This window comes from Hemitrygon akajei, chromosome 6 (assembly GCF_048418815.1).
Source record: "Hemitrygon akajei chromosome 6, sHemAka1.3, whole genome shotgun sequence".
Taxonomy (NCBI): domain Eukaryota; kingdom Metazoa; phylum Chordata; class Chondrichthyes; order Myliobatiformes; family Dasyatidae; genus Hemitrygon; species Hemitrygon akajei.
The window spans coordinates 40,965,875-40,985,068 of record NC_133129.1 but is presented as its reverse complement, the minus strand read 5'-3'; the positions used below and the strand labels follow the sequence as shown (position 1 = coordinate 40,985,068).

General features: G+C 40.8%; 1 protein-coding gene across 1 annotated transcript in view; it reads left to right on the top strand.

Moving 5' to 3' along the window:
• The window catches only part of LOC140729788 (cardiomyopathy-associated protein 5-like), a 109,580-nt gene extending 90,674 nt beyond the window's left edge, over window positions 1–18,906 (top strand). The window contains exons 12-13 of the mRNA XM_073050005.1: window positions 7,837–8,010; window positions 14,822–18,906. Coding sequence (XP_072906106.1) covers window positions 7,837–8,010; window positions 14,822–15,080 — 433 coding nt within the window. The 3' untranslated portion in view covers window positions 15,081–18,906. The remainder of the gene's footprint in view (window positions 1–7,836; window positions 8,011–14,821) is intronic.
• The last annotated feature ends 288 nt before the right edge of the window (window positions 18,907–19,194 follow it).

Sequence of the window (19,194 nt, the reverse complement as noted above, 5' to 3'; positions counted from 1 at the left end):
GTAGAATGTGACTAGTATAGATAGCACTATTATTCATCCTAATTTCCCCAAGAAAGGGTGATCAGTTGCCTGCTTGAACCCCTTGTAGAGACTTGATTTAGTTGTGCATTTAATATTTAAGTAATGTAGTGTGTGTGTGTGTGTGTGTGTGTGTGTGTGTGTGTGTGTGTGTGTGTGAGAGTGTGTGTGTGTGTGTGTGTGTGTGTGTGTGTGTGTGTGTGTGTGTGTGTGTGTGTGTGTGTGTGTGTGTGTGCCTCATTTAAAGTAAACTTAATTAGACTCGCATTTTGGCCTCTTGTACCTTTGAATTAGTTTAATATTTGAAGTTATAGAAACATAATATTGGCAACAAGGTATTTTTGAAATGAGCCCGAGATGGGTGCAGACCCATTCAAATGCAGGGAATCGTTTGAACTAAAAAAAAACACGGTGAGTAAAAAACACAGCCCAGCACGTGCAGAGAAAATAAAGGCCATAAATGGAAGAATTCATGATTCATAAAAAGTGAGTACTGGATGATAATAATCATTTTAAAAAAAGCAAAAATGGCTGGCTACATTGAAAAGATTGACGAGTTTGATTACACAATCGGTAATTGGCTTATGTATACTGAACAGTATTTTGAAGCAAATGAAATAGCCACTGAGAAGCAAGTGCCAATTTTGCCAAGTGCAAAGGGTATACAGTTTGCTCCAACCAAACCAGCAGAAATGAGCTTTGGTAATATTGTCAGTGTAATGCAGGAACTCTTAGAACTGAAGCCATTGTTGATTGCAAATCATTTTGGGTTTCGTAAGCAGAAACAAGAAGAGCGGGATTCCATTTCAGCATATGTGGCTGAATTGAAGAGATTGTCTGAGCATTGTCAGTTCTGTAATGGGCTTAATGATACACTAAGAGATCATTTAGTTTGTGGAATCTTAAAAGAAAGCATTCAAAAGCAGCTCCTAACCGAAGCACAACTTGCATTCAAAAGAGCAATTGAAATTGCTGTTTCAATGGAAACCACAGACAGAGATGCAACTGAGTTGCAGCCAGGAATGAAAGTGAACATGAATAAAATTGCAGCGTCTAAACGTAAATCAGCCTGGCCAAACAAATTGTGTTATCATTGTGGCAGGGACTCACATACACCAAATAATTGTAGATTTAAGGTGGAACTCACAGAAAGTGCAACAAAGTAGATCACATACAAAGATCATGTCAGGCAGACAAAAACAAATGGACTGCACAGAGAAGAGAAAAAGTCAAGTTGCAGTTTCAAGAAGAGCACTAATATGCATGCCGTTGATGAAAAATCTGAGAATGGTGAGAGTGACACAAGACTGGGTACCCTTGAGGTTTTCAATATGAATACTAACAATAGACGAGCAATATGGCTCACACCAGAAGTGAACAACAAATTAATTAAAATGGAATTGGACACTGGCTCAGCTGTTACAGTCATTCCACAAAATGAGTTTGAACAGCTTTTTGAAGATGCTAGACTGAAGCCTGCAGGTATCCAACTAAGAACTTATACTGGAGAAAAGATAACTCCTGTGGGAATGAAATCCATGTGAGTGAAATGAAACAACCATTGAGTTTGCATGTAATAGAAACAGGAGGACCAGCATTGTTGGGACTTGATTAGCTGAGATAACTACAATTTGATTGGAGATCCATCCACGATTTGCATGCCACGTTCCCTGCAATAAAGTCAACTGAAAGTGAATTAAACAAGGTACTGAATGATGCCACAACTGTCTCCATGCCGTACACTATGAAAAATTGCTCAACAGAGCACAAACAGGTTTTGGTGTCAACCTCTGTGCTCTGGTTGGAAAGAATATTAGACAAAGGAAGGACCATGCTGCTCAGAAGAATTGTGAAATTAATGGAAACATTGGTCTGACTACAACTGATTTTGTAGGCAACATATCTGAGAAAACCTTTGATATGTTTATCGGGCAGTTACTTGTGAATGTGGCTTGGTTTTAAGCTGGAAAAGAGCTCAAGGAACTTCAGGAAAGTTGCAAACATTTGACTTTTGTGAATATAAAGAACTAGAATCTACTCTGCATGCATTAAGGCTATTACGTGAACTTCCAAGTGGGAGACAAAAAGCTGTTTTGTAAAAGTAGATGCCAAGACCAAAGCCCAGCTGGATGAATGGAAGGCCATGAAGAAAGTAGTCAATGAAGATATGAGAATAGAAGATTCATCAGATGATGTGGATGAGGAAACCAAGAGGAGAGATCAAATTGGAAAGGGAGCAATAGAAAGATTAATAAGAGAATATTCCAGTGAACTAAATGCATGGATCAAGATCAGGATTCACAAACTAGAAGAAGGAAAAAGAATGAGAATACAAATCACTGGAGCTGTCAGAACCATTTCTGCAGTCTCAGAGTCAACTCCTACAATCATCATGGAGGAGGCTCCAAAACCTGAAATTGGTTTCACAGCCACAAGTCTCATCTGCCAAGCAGAGTGAAAAAAAAAGTTATACTCCACAAGAGTAAGAAATCCTCCGCTGTGATTAAATCTTTAAGCCTGAATGGAACAATATAAAACTTCACTATGCAGTGAATGTCCTGTGTTGTTTCTTTAAAAAATCATTACGGGTGATATATAAATATATATGTAAATTGTATATGTCTTCACTCCGTTATGACATTGTGAAACGTGGCTGCAATCCGAGTCTCAGCCTGGAAAGGGACATGACTGTGTGGAAAACATCATGTGTGGTCCCAGTACCCAAGAAAGGCTAACTGAAAATCTTGAATGACTACCGTCCAGTGGACCTGACCTCACACATCACGAAGACCCTAGAGAGGCTGTTCCTGGCTCACCTCCAACCCCCGGTCAGATCAGCCCTCGATCCTCTGCAGTTTGCCTACCAGAGGCATATTGAAGTCAACAATGCTGTCATCTACCCGCTGAACAAAGCCTATTCCCATTTGGATAAGCAGATAAGAGGAACATATTTGTTTGATTTCTCAAGTGCCTTCAATTCCATGCGGCCCTCATTGCTGAGGGAGAAACTCAGTTCACTTCAGGTTGGCACTTCCATTGTATCCTGGATACCTAACTGGCAGACCACAGTTTATGCGGCTTCAGAGCTGTGCGTCAGACATGACTATAAGCAGCACTGGGGTCCCACGGGGGACTATAATGGCTCCCTTCCTGTTTACCCTGTATACCTCGGACTTTTAATACAACACTGAGTCATGTGATCTGCAGAAATCCTCTGACTCAGCAATAGTTGGGTATATAAGGGAGGACAGGAGGATGAATACAGGGCCCTTGTAGAGGACTTTTTGAAACGGTGCCAGCTGAATCATCTGCAGCTCAGAATTAATAAGACAAAAGAGATGATGATGGACTTTAGGGAGACTAAGACTGCACTGCTCCCTGTTACTATTGATAGTGAGGATGTGGATGTGGTGAGAACCTGCAAGTACCTGGGGGTGCACCTGGATGACAGGAGTGGAGCTCCAACTCAGAGGCTGTGTACAAGAATGGCCAGAGTCACCTCTACTTTTGAGGAGACTGAGGTCCTTTGGAGTTTGCAGGCCTCTCCTTCACATGTTCTACCAGTCTGTTGTCACCAGTACGATCTTCTATGTGGTGGTGTGCTGGGGCAATGGCATCAACACAGATGATGCCAACAGGCTCAATAAATTGATTAGAAAGGCTGGTTCTGTTATAGGAGTCAAACTGGACACACTGGAGGCTGTGGTAGAACAAAGGACCCTATGGAAAATCCTGCCAATTCTTGACAATGTTTCTCACCCTCTGGAAGCCGCCTTGCCTGAACAGAGGAGCACTTTTAGTAATAAACTAAGACAACTGTGTTGCTCCAAAGAGCACTACATGAGATCACTCTACATTCTTAGACTCAATCTATAGCCAGGGAACTGATGACCCCCTCCTGTTAGACTGAGGTAACTTTTTTATTCTTTCTTGCTTCTCTTCTAACATTTATATATCTGTGCACTTGTAATGCTGCTGTGACAGTGTAATTTCCTCTGGGATCAATAAAGTATCTATCTATCCTTCTATCTATATGTGATACATGCACACATTGCTTAAAGTCAACTCAAGGTTAGACCTGAATTTTGGACTCCTGTTACAAAACATAACAGGCTGGCTGGACCACTTCAGAGGTCAGCTGACAGTTAACCACAGAGCTATCTGTTATATAAGTCAGACCAAGTAAGGACACTATGTTTTGTTTTTTAAAAGGACATGAAGAAAGTAGATATATTTTTGAGATAATCAAGCAAATTCATGGTACTTAAAACGCTTAATTATTCAGAGATAGTAAACTTTAGGAATTCCACGGCCTAGAGAGCAGTCAAAGCCAGATGATGAGATGTACTTAAGGTTAAATATTTTAAAGGTTGAATACCTGAGGGCTGTGGGAAACTACGTAACACAGAGACTGAATTGATGCCAGCATTGGATTAGTAGGTGGGTCGGTGGGGGGGGGGGGGGTGGGGGGGGGGAGTACATTTGAGGGTCCAGATGACCTGCACCTATTGTGCACTTGGAATTTCTGTGCTGGAACTTAGTCTCAGGCTTCACAATCTTTAATAACATTACCATCTGCGGTGCCTGATCTTTCCCTTCTAGCTTCGCCTGCATTCATGATGTTTGTTATAAATTTAAAACTGAGTAGGCAGTTGGCAGAATATCTGGCATTTGGAAGGGAAGGATAGTATTATTTACATTGTTATCAGGCTGTCTTACTTTTGATGGTGGGGAGTGGAATATTTATGAAATGATACGGAATTTCATACATAGAGTGAGTTGCCAGAGAAAGTGGTTGAGGCTGCTGCATTAACATTTATAATCCTGTGGATAGGAATATGGATAGGACAGTTTTAGAGGAATATGGGTCAAAAGCGGGCAAAGGGTACTATTTGAGATGGGTGTCTTAGTCGGCATGGACCGGTAGGGCCTAAAGGCCTCTTTCCATTATGTATAACTCTATCATTGGGGGGGTGAAAGAGCCCTGACACGATCAGCAATTCCCACCTCACAGCGCAACGTTCTTGTTCTTGGCTGCAAAGCTCTCAGTGGAACAATATGTTAAGGATGGCCGTAGATCGATTGTGTTTTCTCTGGAGACAAACATATAACCAAGGAATAAAAGTGCTGACAGTACTCAACGTGTTCATCGAAATTCTTTCCACATGATGTTAGGAATCCAAACTCAGCCAGTTTATTGTCTATCCTAACCTTTGATTACACGTGACATTTTTAACATACAGTCAATACATTAAAATCATTGGTGTCACCTCTGTGAACTGCTCCTGTGTAGAACTGAATTGAATTGACTTTATTTCTTACATCCTTCACATACATGAGGAGTAAAAATCTTTTATGTTGGGTCTCCATCTAAATGTGCCATTTGCAATCATAGTAATTTATAATAAATAGAACAGTCAATGTAATACAGAGTACCTTCAAATCAATGTGAGTTCATCAGTCTGATGGCCTGGTGGAAGAAGCTGTCCCAGAGCCTGTGGGTCCTGGCTTTTATGTTGTGGTACTGCTTCCCAGATGGTAGCCGCTGGAATAGATTGTAGTTGGGATGACTTGGGTCTCCAGTGATCCAACAGACCCTTTTTACACACATGTCCTTGTAAACCTCCTGAATCATGGGAAGTTCACAGCTACAGATGCGCTGGGCTGTCTGCACCACTCTCTGCAGAGTCCTGCGATTGAGGGTGGTACAGTTCCCATGCCAGGCAGTGATGCAGCCAGTCAGGGTGCTCTCAATTGTGCCCCTGTAGAAAGTTCTTAGGATTTGGGGGCGCATACCAAACTTCCTCAACCGCCTGAGGTGAAAGAGACGCTGTTGTGCCTTTTTCACCACACAGCTGGTGTGTACAGACCACGAGGTCCTCGGTGATGTGAACTTGAAGCTCTTCAATAGCTTCCAGTTCCCCGATCCCGACCGCTTCATTTTCATCATGGATGTCCAATCCTTATCCGCATCAAGAAGGCCTCAAAGCCCTCCGCTACTTTCTTGACAATAGACCTCACCAGTTCCCCAACACCACCACACTCCTCTGGTTGGCGGAACTGGTACTCACACTTAATAACTTCTCTTTTGGCTCTTCCCACTTTCTTCAGACCAAGGGTGTAGCTATGGGCACTCGCATGGGCCCCAGCTATGCCTGCCTCTTCATGGGTTATGTGGAACAGTCTATGCTCCAAATCTATACTGGTACTGCTCCCCAACTTTTCCTTTGCTATATTGACGACTACATTGGTGCTGCTTCCTGCACCCATGCTGAGCTCGTCAATTTCATCGACTTTGCCTCTAACTTTCACCCAGCCCTCAAATTCACTTGGTCCATCTCGGACACTTCTCTCCCCTTTCTCGATCTCTTGGTCTCCATCTCTAGAGACAGACTGTCCACTGACATCTTCTATAAACCCACTGACTCCCATAACTACCTTGATTATACCTCTTCCCACCCTGCCAAATGTAAAAATGCTATTTCCTATTCCCAATTCCTCCATCTCCGTTGCATCTGCTCCCAGGATGAGGCTTTCCGTTCCAGGACATCTCAAATGTCCTCTTTCTTTAAGAATTGTGGTTTCCCTTCTGCCATCATCAATGATGCCCACAACTGCATCTCTTCCATTTCCCACACTTCAGCCCTCACCCCATCCTCCCGTCACCACAACAGAGACCGTGTTCCCCTTGTCCTCACCTACCACCCCACCAGCCTCCGGATCAAGCACATCTTTCCCTCTCTACCCCTCTCTGCTTTTCGTAGGGATCATTCCCTCCGTGACTACCTGGTCCACACGTCCCTCCCCACAGATCTCCCACCTGGTACTTATCCCTGCAAGCGTAAGTGCTATACCTGTTCCTACACCTCCTCTCTTACCACCATTCAGGGCCCCAAACAGTCCTTCCAGGTGAGGCAACACTTCACTTGTGAGTCTTTTGGTTTAATCTATTGCATCCGGTGCTCCCGGTGCGGCCTCCTCTACATCGGCGAGACCCGACGCAGATTGGGGGACTGCTTCGTCAAGCAACTCCGCTCCGTCTGCTACAACAGACAGGATCTCCCAGTTGCCACCCATTTCAACTCTGCGTCACATTCCCATTTAGATATGTCCATACATGGCCTCCTCTACTGCCATGATGAGGCCAAACTCAGGTTGGAGGAGCAACGCCTCATATACTGTCTGGGTAGTTTCCAGCCCCTTGGTATGAACATTGAATCCTCCAAATTCCAGTAATTCCCTCCCCCTACCTTCCTCCATCCCAGTTTCACTCCGCCTCCTCTTCCAGCTGCCTATCACCTCTCTTATGATTCTACCTTCTACTACCCATAGTGCTTTCCCCTTACATTCCTTCTTCACCTCTCTGGCCTATCCCCTCCCCCACCCCTTGATCTTTCCTCTGATTGGTTTTTCACCTGGCACCTTCCCACCCTCCCCCCACCTTCTTTATAGAGCCCCTGCTCCCTCCTCCTTCAGTCCTGATGAAGGGTCTCGGCCCGAAACATTGACTGCTCCTTTCAACGGATGCTGCCCGACCTGCTGAGTTCATCCAGCTTGTTTGTATGTGTGAACTTGAAGCTGTTCACTCTCTCAACCCCAGATCCATTGATATCAATAGGAGTTAGCCCATCTCCAATCCTCCTGTAATCCACAACCAGCTCCTTTGTTTTTGCGACATTGAGGGAGATGTTGTTTTCACCAATGATCTGAATCAGTCTCCCAGTTATAATAGGCAACAAAGACAGTACAGGTTTGTCATGTGGATTGCATTGCTATCTTGTAAATTATTATCTCTGTGTGACCATGCTCTCTCTGCAGGTACTGTTCTGTTCTTGGAGAAGCTTTGCCTCCTCGGGGTCAACACTACTGGGAAGTAACAGTTGACCGGTGTGAAGCCTACAGGATTGGAGTAACATATCCTAGCACAAGAAACTGTTCGTTGGGGAGAAGTAACAAATCGTGGTGCATGCGATACTATGCAACTGCAGCAGGGTATGAGTTGTCCTTTATTTACTACACAATAGTGGGATTCAGGGGCTATTCTACTTCAAAGTTCAAAGTAAATTTATTATCAAAGTACATATATGTCACCATATACAACCCATTTTCTTGCAGGCCTACTCAATAAATGAATAATAACCATAACAGAGTCAGTGAAAGACTGCACCAACTTGGGCGTTCAGCCAGTGTGCAAAAGTCAACTATGCAAATACAAAAGAAAGAATAATAGTAACAAATAAGCAATAAATATAGAGAACATGAGATGAAGAGTCCTTGAAAGTGAGTCCATGGGTTGTGGGAATGTTTCAATGATGGGGCAAGTGGAGTTGAATGAGGTTCTCCCCTTTGGTTCAAGAGCTTGATTGTTGAAGGGTATTAATTGTTCCTGAACCTGGTGGTGTGATTTCGGAGGTTCCTGTGCCTCCTTGATGGCAGAAGTGAGAAGCGAGCATGGGTAGTGGGGGTCCTTGATAATGGATGCTGATTTCCTGCTACAACGCTTCATGTAGATGCGCTCAAAGATCAGGAGGGCTTTACCCATGATGGACTGAGCTATACCCACTACGTTTTGTAGGATTTTCCATTCAAGGGCATTGGTGTTTCCATATCAGGCTGTGATGCAGACAGTCAATATACTCTCCACCACACATCTATAGAAGTTGGTCAGAGTTTTAGAACTCATGCTGAACCTTCACAAACTCCTAAGGAAGTAGAGCACTACCATGCTTTCATCGTTATTGCATTTGTGTGCTGGGCTCAGGTCAGGTGACAGCATGATTCCAAATGGAAGAATTAAGCTCAGACCAAACTTCCACAGAAAGATAGCTTTTGATTAGTCTCACATGGGGTTTTGTGGTCAGTATGGAAGATCATGGGAATGCAGAGCCCTTGTGTTGGAGAAGAATATCAGTAATATACTATACACCCAATGGCTACTTTATTATGTACTCCTCTACACCTGCTCATGAATGCAAATATCCAATTAGCTATTGTTACGGATTCAGCAACAATAAATATAAAGTGAGGCAGGGTTTTTATAACAAATAAAACATTTATTAAACACTGAAAAACAAACCCCCAAAAGTAAACAAACCACTAACGTAACCGGAAATCAGCTGCTGTGCGGCAGCTTAAACAGTTCTTAAAGCAATGAAGCTTAAACAGTTCTTAAAGCGATGTTGCAAAAACAGTTCTTCAAAGTAGTACTGTGAAAGTTCAAAATGCTTACAGTCCATTAAAGGAGAGACTTTTTAGACAATTTAAATTCTCTTTCACGTCGTGTTGTTGCGGTTCCCAGTCGAACTACTTTTCCCCGAAGAATTTACGAAGATGAAAATGAAACGGCTTAAAGGCACTGACCTTTCCTTTACAACACTGTACCCAATCCTTTCTGCTATATTTCGCAGGGATTAACACGAGCACAGTCAACGAATTCCTTCCGAATGAGGATCAAACAAGGTCGAACCTGTTTCACCGTCGAAATCGACTTTCCTCGCTCTTTTAGCTCCTGAACTCCGATCTTCACTCTCCATTGATTTTTAACTGGCAGTATTATAAAGAAACTGCCAACAATGACCTTTTAAACTGCAGGCATTAAATAAAACTCCATCTTTCAACCAAACTGCATCATAATATTGGACCACGCAGTGGCATGGAGTCAAACTGGCAAATCCAGCCACGAACTGCCCCTCCTCACAGGGAGGGGTCCTCCTTTTATACCCTGTAAAAAAAACCTGTCATATGACCTCTACTGGTGGGAAAATGATGTCACTCCACCATCACAAGACCACTACCTTAAGTCCAGTATAGCTTCAACACCACTGTCATGTGACAAGTACAAAATACCCACGGGTACGTAACACTATCGTGTGGCAACAACTCAAGGCATAAAAGCATGCAGCCATGGTCAAGAGGTTTGTTGTGCGTTCGGGCCAAATGTCAGAATGGAGAAGGAGTCTGATCTAAGTGAGTTAGGCTGTTGGTGCCAGACTGGTTGGCTTGAGTATCTCAGAAACTGCTAATCTCCTGGGATTTTTATGGATAACATTCTAGTTTACATAGAATTGTGCGATAAACAAAAAAAAATCCAGTGAGCAGCAGTTCTGTGAGCTAATCAAAAGCTACCTTTCTGTGGAAGTTTGGTCTGAGCTTAATTCCTCCATTTGGAATCATGCTGTCACCTGTCCTGGGCCCAGCACACAAGTGCAATTATGAAGAAAGCATGGCAGCATTCTACTTCATTTAAAATGTCTTGTCAATGAGAGAGATCAAAGGAGAATGGTCAGACTGGTTCAAGCTGACAGGAAGGCGACGGTATTTCAAATAAGCATGGGTTACAACAGTGGTGTGCGGAAGAGCATCTCTGAATGCACAACACATCAGAGCTTGAAGTGGATGGGCTACCCCATGAACCTACTGTATTTGCAAGCATGGATAAAGCAGATATCCAACATGAAACAAGAAATAGCATTTAAAAGATTTTGTTTTAAATTATTTGGGATGAAAATTTTGTCCTACATGCCCATTCCCTTCTCAGCTAATGTAAAACACAATGCATTAAATTCCACTTTAGTCTTAATATTATAAGATTGTATTTAACATTATAGTCTACTATATCATTTTGCTGCTCGATTATAGGTACATCTGTTAGGTATAGAAAATTATGAGGTGTATAGATAGGGTAAATGCGAACTAGCTTCTTCCACTGAGGTTGATTGAAACCCTTGTGCTAAGGGTGAAAGGTAAAATGTTTAAGGAGAACATGAGAGGGAACATATTCACTCAGATGGTGATGAGAGTGTGGAATGAGCCTGCAGAAGTGATGAATGTGCTTCTAAGTGGTTCTGTTTCAGCATTTAAGAGAAGTTTGGATAAGCTCATGGATGGTAGGGGTATGGAGGGCTGTGGTCCAGGTGCAGGTCAATGGGACTAGGCAGATTAATAGTTCCACATGGACTAGATGGGCCAAAGGGCCTGTTTCTGTGCTGTAGTGCTCCGTTGACTCTACGCTCAGGAACTCCATAGACGATACAATCATTTACTATATTACTGATTTTGAGCAGGTTAACACATTCATTACATCGATATGCATCCATCAAGTAATAGAACAGCCAGCTTGATCTGCTGCTCACATGTGCAGCTAATTCCTTAGCTTCAGCTAGGCTTGGGAGGGAAGATTCACAGCCAAGTTGAATACTTGACCATCCCACATGTATCGATGTTTGGAAAGGCATAATATGATAAGGAATAGTCAGCATGGCTTTGTCAAAGGCAGGTCGTGCCTTACGAGCCTGATTGAATTTTATGAGGATGTGACCGAACACATTGATGAAGATAGAGTAGATAGATAGATAGATAGATAGATACTTTATTCATCCCCATGGGGAAATTCAACATTTTTTCCAATGTCCCATACACTTGTTGTAGCAAAAACTCATTACATACAATACTTAACTCAGTAATAATATGATATGCATCTAAATCACTAACTCAAAAAGCATTAATAATAGCTTTAAAAAAAAGTTCTTAAGTCCTGGCAGTTGAATTGTAAAGCCTAATGGCATTGGGGAGTATTGACCTCTTCATCCTGTCTGAGGAGCATTGCATCGACAGTAACCTGTCGCTGAAACTGCTTCTCTGTCTCTGGATGGTGCTATGTAGAGGATGTTCAGGGTTTTCCATAATTGACCGTAGCCTACTCAGCGCCCTTCGCTCAGCTACCGATGTTAAACTCTCCAGTACTTTGCCCACGACAGAGCCCGCCTTCCTTATCAGCTTATTAAGACGTGAGGCGTCCTTCTTCTTAATGCTTCCTCCCCAACACGCCACCACAAAGAAGAGTAATAGATGTAGTGTATATGGATTTCACAAGGCATTTGATAAGGTACCCCATTCAAGGCTTATTAAGCAAGTAAGGAGGCATGGGATCCAAGGGGACCTTGCTTTGTGGATTCAGAATTTGCTTGCTTACAGAAGGCAAAGATTGGTTGTAGACGGGTCATATTCTGCATGGAGGTCAGTGACCAGTGGTGTGCCTCAGGATCTGTTCTGGGACTCCTACTCTTTGTGATTTTTATAAATAACCTGGATGAGGAAGTGGAGGGATGGGTTAGTAAATTTGCTGATGACACAAAGGTTGGGGGTGTTGTGGATAGTGTGTAGGGCTGTCAGAGGTTACAGTGGGACATTGATAGGATGCAAAACTGGGCTGAGAAGTGGCAGATGGAGTTCAACCCAGGTAAGTGTGAGGGGTTCATTTTGGTAGGTCAAATATGATGACAGAATATAGTATTAATGGTAAGACTCTTGGCAGTGTGGAGGATCAGAGGGATCTTGGGGTCCAAGTCCATAGGACACTCAAAGCTCTTGCGCAGGTCGATTCTGTGGTTAAGAAGGCATATGGTATATTGGCCTTCATCAATTGTGGGATTGAGTTTAAGAGCTGAGAGTCAATGTTGCAGCTATATAGAACCCTGGTCAGACCCCACTTGGAGTACTGTATTCGGTTCTGGTTGCCTCACTACAGGAAGGGTGTGGAAACCATAGCAAGGGTGCAGAGGAGATTTACAAAGATGTTGCCTGGATTGGGGAGCATGCCTTATGAGAATAGGTTAAGTGAACTTGGCCTTTTCTCCTTGGAATGACGGAGGATGAGTGGTGATCTGATAGAGGTGTACAAGATGATGAGGCATTGATCGTGTGGATAGTCAGAGGCTTTTTCCCAGGGCTGAAATGGCTAGCACAAGTGGGCACAGTTTTAAGGTGCTTGGAAGTAGGTACAGAGGAGATGTCAGGGGTAAGTTTTTTATGCAGAGAGTGGTGAGAGTGTGGAATGGGCTGCCAGTGATGGTGGTGGAGGCAAAAACGATAGGGTCTTTTAAGAGACGCCTGGATGGATACATGGAGCTTAGAAAAATAGAGGGCTATGGGTAACCGTAGGTAATTTCTAAGGTAAGGACGTGTTCAGCACAGCATTGTGGGCCAAAGGGCCTGTATTGTGCTGTAGGTTTTCTATGTTTCTGTGATATTCACCCTCTAGCAGAAAGTTCATGATCAAGAACAGGAATGATAAGTGATTGATGCACTAGTTACATAAATCCAATTGCAGCAGTCTTTCTGGCTCCTTTGCAGAGATCATTTAAAACCAGCAGACACCAGCGATCAAATCCAACTCTCTTCTGGTTGTACAGTTCATTTAAGTGGTGCTTTTGCACATCAGGCCAATAGCACATCGCCAGTTTAAACCGATTTGTTAAGTTGGTAGTTATTATATTATTGACAGTTTTAAACATAGAAATCTACAGTACATTACAGGCCCTTTGCCCCACAATGTTCTGCTGACCATGTAACCTGCTCTAGAAGCTCCCTAGAATTTCCCTAGCGCCCAGCCCTCTATTTTTCTAAGCTCCATCTACCTATCTAGGAGGCTCTTAAAAGACCTTATTGTATTCGCCTGTCCCACCTTCGCTGGCAGTGCATTGCACACACCCACCACTCTGTGTGAAAACTTACCCCTGACATCCTCTCGGTACCTACTTCCAAGCACCTTAAAGCTATGCCCCCTCATGTTGGCCACATCAGCCCTGGGAAAAAGCCTCTGGCTTTCTGCACCACCAATGCCTCTCATTATCTTATATACCTCCATCAGGTCACCTCTCATCCTCTGTTGCTCAAGGAGAAAAGGCCAAGTTCACTCACCTATTCTCATAAGGCATGCTCTCCAATCCAGGCAACATCTTTGTAAATATTCTCTGCACTCTCTTTATAGCATCCACATCCTTCCTGTAATGAGGTGACCAGAACTGAATACAGTACTAAAAATGGGGTCTAATTAAGATCTTATATAGCTGTAACATTACCTCACAGCTCTTGAACTCAATCCCATGGTTGATGAATGCCAACATACCATACGCCTTCTTAACAACACTGTGGACATAAACCCCAAGATCTCTCAGATCCTCCACACTGCCAAGAGTCTTATCATTATTATATTCTGTCTTCAAATTTGACCTACTGAAATGAACCACTTCACATTTATCCAGGTTGAACTCCATCTGCCACTTCTCAGCCCAGTTTTGCATCTTATCGCTGTCCCGTTGCAACCTTTTGACAACTCTCCAGACAATCGACAACACTCCCAACCTTCGTGTCATCAGCAAACTTACTAACCCACCCTTCTACTTCTTCATCCAGGTCATTTATAAAAATCTCAGAGGAGGGTTTGCAGAACAGATCCCTGCAGAACTCTGTTGGTCACCTTGAGTGGATCACCGGTGATCAACACTCGAGGGGATCACCGATGATCAATACTCGAGGGATCACTGATAATCAATACTCAAGGGATCACTGATGATCAATACTCGAGGGATCACTGATGATCAATACTCGAGGGATCACTGATGATGATTTGGCTGGCTGTCCATTGCAGTAAGGTATTCAATGGTTCATTACCTTAGTGTAGCTTCATACATACACACTACTTCAACTTTAATCATATAAACAGGTAGGATTGCTGTCACACTGAGCCTTTTCTAATGTACTTAAGGGCTTTTTAAAAAAATTGTGATTACAGTAATTTGACTGATCTCAATTGTTTCCTTGCAGCAAAACCCCTTAACTGAAAAACATTGTTTTCTTGCAAGCATTGATTGACATTCAGCAGTTGAATTTTATTTTGAGTTGGTTGATGAGTTCATAATAACTGATGTGAACACTGAACATATTCTTTGAGCTTGTTGCTTAATTTTATCTTGTCCTTGCATTCATTTTATTACCTTATTAACATTCCTGTTTTTCTAAATAGGTACAGATATGAATTTCTTCACAACAGTACATCACATGATGTCCTTCTCACAGAATTCCCAACAAGCGTTGGTGTTTTTGTGGACTGTGACAGTGGCCAATTGTTGTTCTTCAATGCCCACAATGGACAGTTACTTCATACCTTCAGGCACCAATTCACTGATTTCATCTACCCTGCCTTTGTAGTTGAGAAGCCTGGATTTCTGTCTGTGTGTACAGGAATTGAATTACCCAAGTTTGCTAAATGCAGCAAATGCTAAACATTTTCATGCTATCAGAGACTTCAGTTGTTCAAGTCTTTCAACTGTTGTAGTCTTTGATTTTCATATCCCAAACTTAACCTGATACACAAAAGCAGCAGCTATATCTGTCTCAACAAATTCAAGGTATTCTTAACTCATTGTGAAGGATTGTCCACAGTTCAGCTCTACGGTATCATTAAAGATGCTGAAATAATTTAGAAGAGAAATATGTTCCATTTTATTCACAGTGCAATGAAGCTTCCAGTAGATCCAATCAACAATGGACACTGCTGCGTGGGAATTGCTATTTCTTAGTGTTATTTCCTTACGTTGAAGCTGGTTGGGTAACATACTCTAGGTTTTTATGATATCATTGGAAAAAAATAGAAAGATGGTAATCATTCAGTTTCAGTGGAATGCTTCTTTGGAATTTACTGGAAAAAATCTCCCAGTTTAATCCAATAAATATATTCAATTGACAAACCATAGACCATAAGACAGAGGAACAGATTTAAGCCATTCAACCCAATGAGTGTGCCCAAATGGTTGTGCTTAAGAGCTAAATAATTTTAGGGATTTTAAAATGTACATTAAATGATGTTTTGATATTCATCATGCTTACTAAAGGGTGAAAAATATCTTCAGGTATTGTTTGATATCTACCAGTAGTGTATCCCTGATACTGCAGGTTTGTTAAAATAACACTGCTGTCTGGGTGTTTAATGATATTCCAAATTATTTAACATAAAAGGTTGTCTTTTCACACTGCAACTATTTTTGTTGTAGACCTGTGCAAATCAAAGTATAAGTTCTGATAATATATAATTGGATATAAATGATCATACATACTGTGGTTTAATTGACTAATTTATCATTCTGCTGGTTATACCTTCTTTGTAGATTTGGAAGATGTTTGGGAAATAATCTCAGTGAAATTCAAAATTATGACATTGAAAGTCATGACATGAGCCCTGATCATGCAGTAGTTAGAACATCAACAACACAACTACAGCATTGCCTAATAGCGGGTTGCCTATTAACCAGACTCCCTTGAAAATTTCAAATTTCTTGAGGTTCTACTTATGCTCCTTTGTGATAAATTAGTCCAGTCCAATCTCCCAGAGAATCATCTTAAAATTGTGTTCTTACATAAACAGCTTTTGAGGATATCATTTGACAGCAACATGCTTGTTTTATGTATTGTTATGTAATATATGTGACACACAAGAATTTTTTTTCTTGTAGAAACCTTTTGTATTACTTTAATTGAGAAATCTGAAAATTAAAACAATTGCATTTTTACACATGCCAAACTGATACTTAACATGCTCTATTGTGGATACTCTTTTATATAAAAAAAAGTGGCATGTCATACAGGACAATTTGATATGAAATTTACCAGAGAGGGAGCTGTTATATCTTACCATGTTTGTGGTATGTACGGGTACTTTATATTACTGTTAATTTCAACTCATGAGTGGAAATCATACCTTTTTTTGCATTGGCATGAATTCCTTGTCATCAAGTAAAGAAACAAAAGCTATTTTTTGATTCTGTGAAACTGCGATTATTGTCTGTCAGAGGTAAAGACAATTGTAGATTTCAGTATTTTTCAATCCTTTTAGTTTAATTGAACCTTTTATGTAAATTAAGATAATCTGGGCTGGTTTTGTAGGTTAGGAAGGCAAATAAAACAATTTAAAGGCCATGGAAGTATAAGTAAAATTATGTCATACTAAAATTCTGCCATTTTGGTGAGACACCCTGTAAATTCATCCATGAACCAGCTTTATAGTAATGGTAATATGTTATACTCCACCTCAGAAAGTTGGTGCCATTGAAACCATCTATGGAGGAAAACAACGACTGCAACTAAAATGAATTTCAGAAAGAGAGGAGTGAGCTTCTTTCCGGTTATGCCCATTAATGCCAGCAATTCACAAAACAGATTATCTAACTTTGCAGGAGAATCATAAGACTAAACCCTGGCATCTGAGACCTTGATTGATAGAAACTATTAAATTATAAGTTTAGGACTTATTGTGAAATGGATGTGAGAAAAATAATGGAGGCAAACAACCTTGTGATTATTTCAGTATGTGTTAGGTGCTGTGATAAGGTTTCTTTTTCTGAATGGATAAGATAGAATGGCTGAAAAGATTTTACTGATCCATTTTTCATTTGTGATTAAAGGCTTGTACAGCTCTTACTAAGAATTTTTTGAGGTTTAATGAAAGAATATTGTGATGGGGAGTATTATAGAACTAGTTTTGTAAGTGTCTGCATTAAATGTAAGATATCATATTAATTCAGTTACTGGATTAGCTGCCAAGTTTTAATGCCATTGATCTAGTGAAATAGTTCAAAACACATTTTGGCTAATCAAGAATTTAAATCAAGTAATTAAATAAACCTGGGGTCTATTTTTATTAAAATATGCTAGTTTTGGTAATTGTAGGCTTTTGAAACTACTGGATTGTTGTAAAAACTCATCTGGTTCACCTGTGTCATTCAGAGGAAATCCACCATCCTTATTTGTTCTGATCTTTGCATGACTGAGATCAGCAAGTGTGTTGAGTCATCACTATCTCAACCAATCAGAGGCACCTAGGGATGGACAATAAACACTGGTGTTGCCAATGATGTACACATCATGTGAAAGAATACATTTAAAAACACTGTTCTTAGAAGGTGCAATAAATTGTTAGGTGATTAACTATCAATTGTGTTTTCTGCTATGAATTTATTTATTTTAATTTATATTTTATTTCATAAAAATGAAGCTGAAAGTAGTCATATGTCAATGCTATGCATTGCAGCTAAAAAAAAACCTATTGAGCTGACAATACCCCTTAATGTGGGTATTATAAACACTCTGTGTTATATCAAATGCCAGGAGGAATTTGAGAATATTGGTATAGAGAGAAAGATTAATAGATAATTTCATTAAATTATCATAGAAATTTTTTAAATATCTTTTTTTCTAGCACAGGAATGAAAAGATACTAATCTTTAGTTTTAGCCTTTGTATAATTGCCTAAGAGTCAAGAGAAAACAGATGTTGGAACATCTATACTGGCCAGCTGGTGTAGTGACATCCACACATGACTTTGAAGAGAATCGTCCAGGTTTGAATCCAACTAGTTCCTTGCACACTTTCCATCCCTGCTGTGTTGAGGGTCAAGCTAGCAACTCGGTCTCATAGAAAGCAGACAAATGCTAAGGAAACAGCAAAAAAAATGCTGCCCAATGCGCCACAGGGCACAAAAAGGAACATCATCTACACTGATGAAATTTTAAAATTCTGGTATCGTAAATACAACAATGCAGCTAATAGAAAAAACGTAGGAGATAATTAATAAACAATTTATATTGATAATGGCTCCATTGCGTTATTCACCAACTATCCCTTCATCTAGGTTCTAAGATTGCAACATAAATTGGGCCTTTAAAACAAATCAGTGCCTCTAATGTTTATGAAATACTTACAAAACTTAATTCACCATAAAAATTAAGTCAAGTGAGGTTCCTTAAGTGAGCTCCTTACTGAAAGAAACCTTAACGGTAAGTGTACTGAATCAATCTTTGATTGGTTATAGAGATCATGAATCTGAACTTACTCTCACAAAATGGGATCTCTTTCGGCTCCTGGCATAAAGTTTACACAGATTGTTAAGGATTTGGATAATGAACTTCCTATTGATAATAAACCATGTGTGCAAATGACTGGATATACTTTCCTTTTGCCTTTCTAGAAAGAAATGTAAGCTGTTCTCTTTGATTACTGTAAATTATGCTATTTACATATATAAACAGTAAAATAAAGTAGTTTAAGTTTCAAAAATATGGTGTCTTTATTTTGTTTGTAACCGAGTATTAATTGAAATACGGCAAACTAAATTTGATTTTTGCACAGGGGAGAAAGGAAAATGCTGGAATTACTAAAAGATCAGGCAACGAGTTTAGATAGAGACACAGAGTTAAAGATTAGCTTGATTTGTACAGCAAAACATTGAAGCATACAGCAAAATGTGTTGTTTGCGTCAAATAAAGTTAGCGAGGATCATGCTAGGCAGCCCATGAGTGTCACCACGCTTCCAGCGGCAACACAGTATGTCCACAACTCACTAAC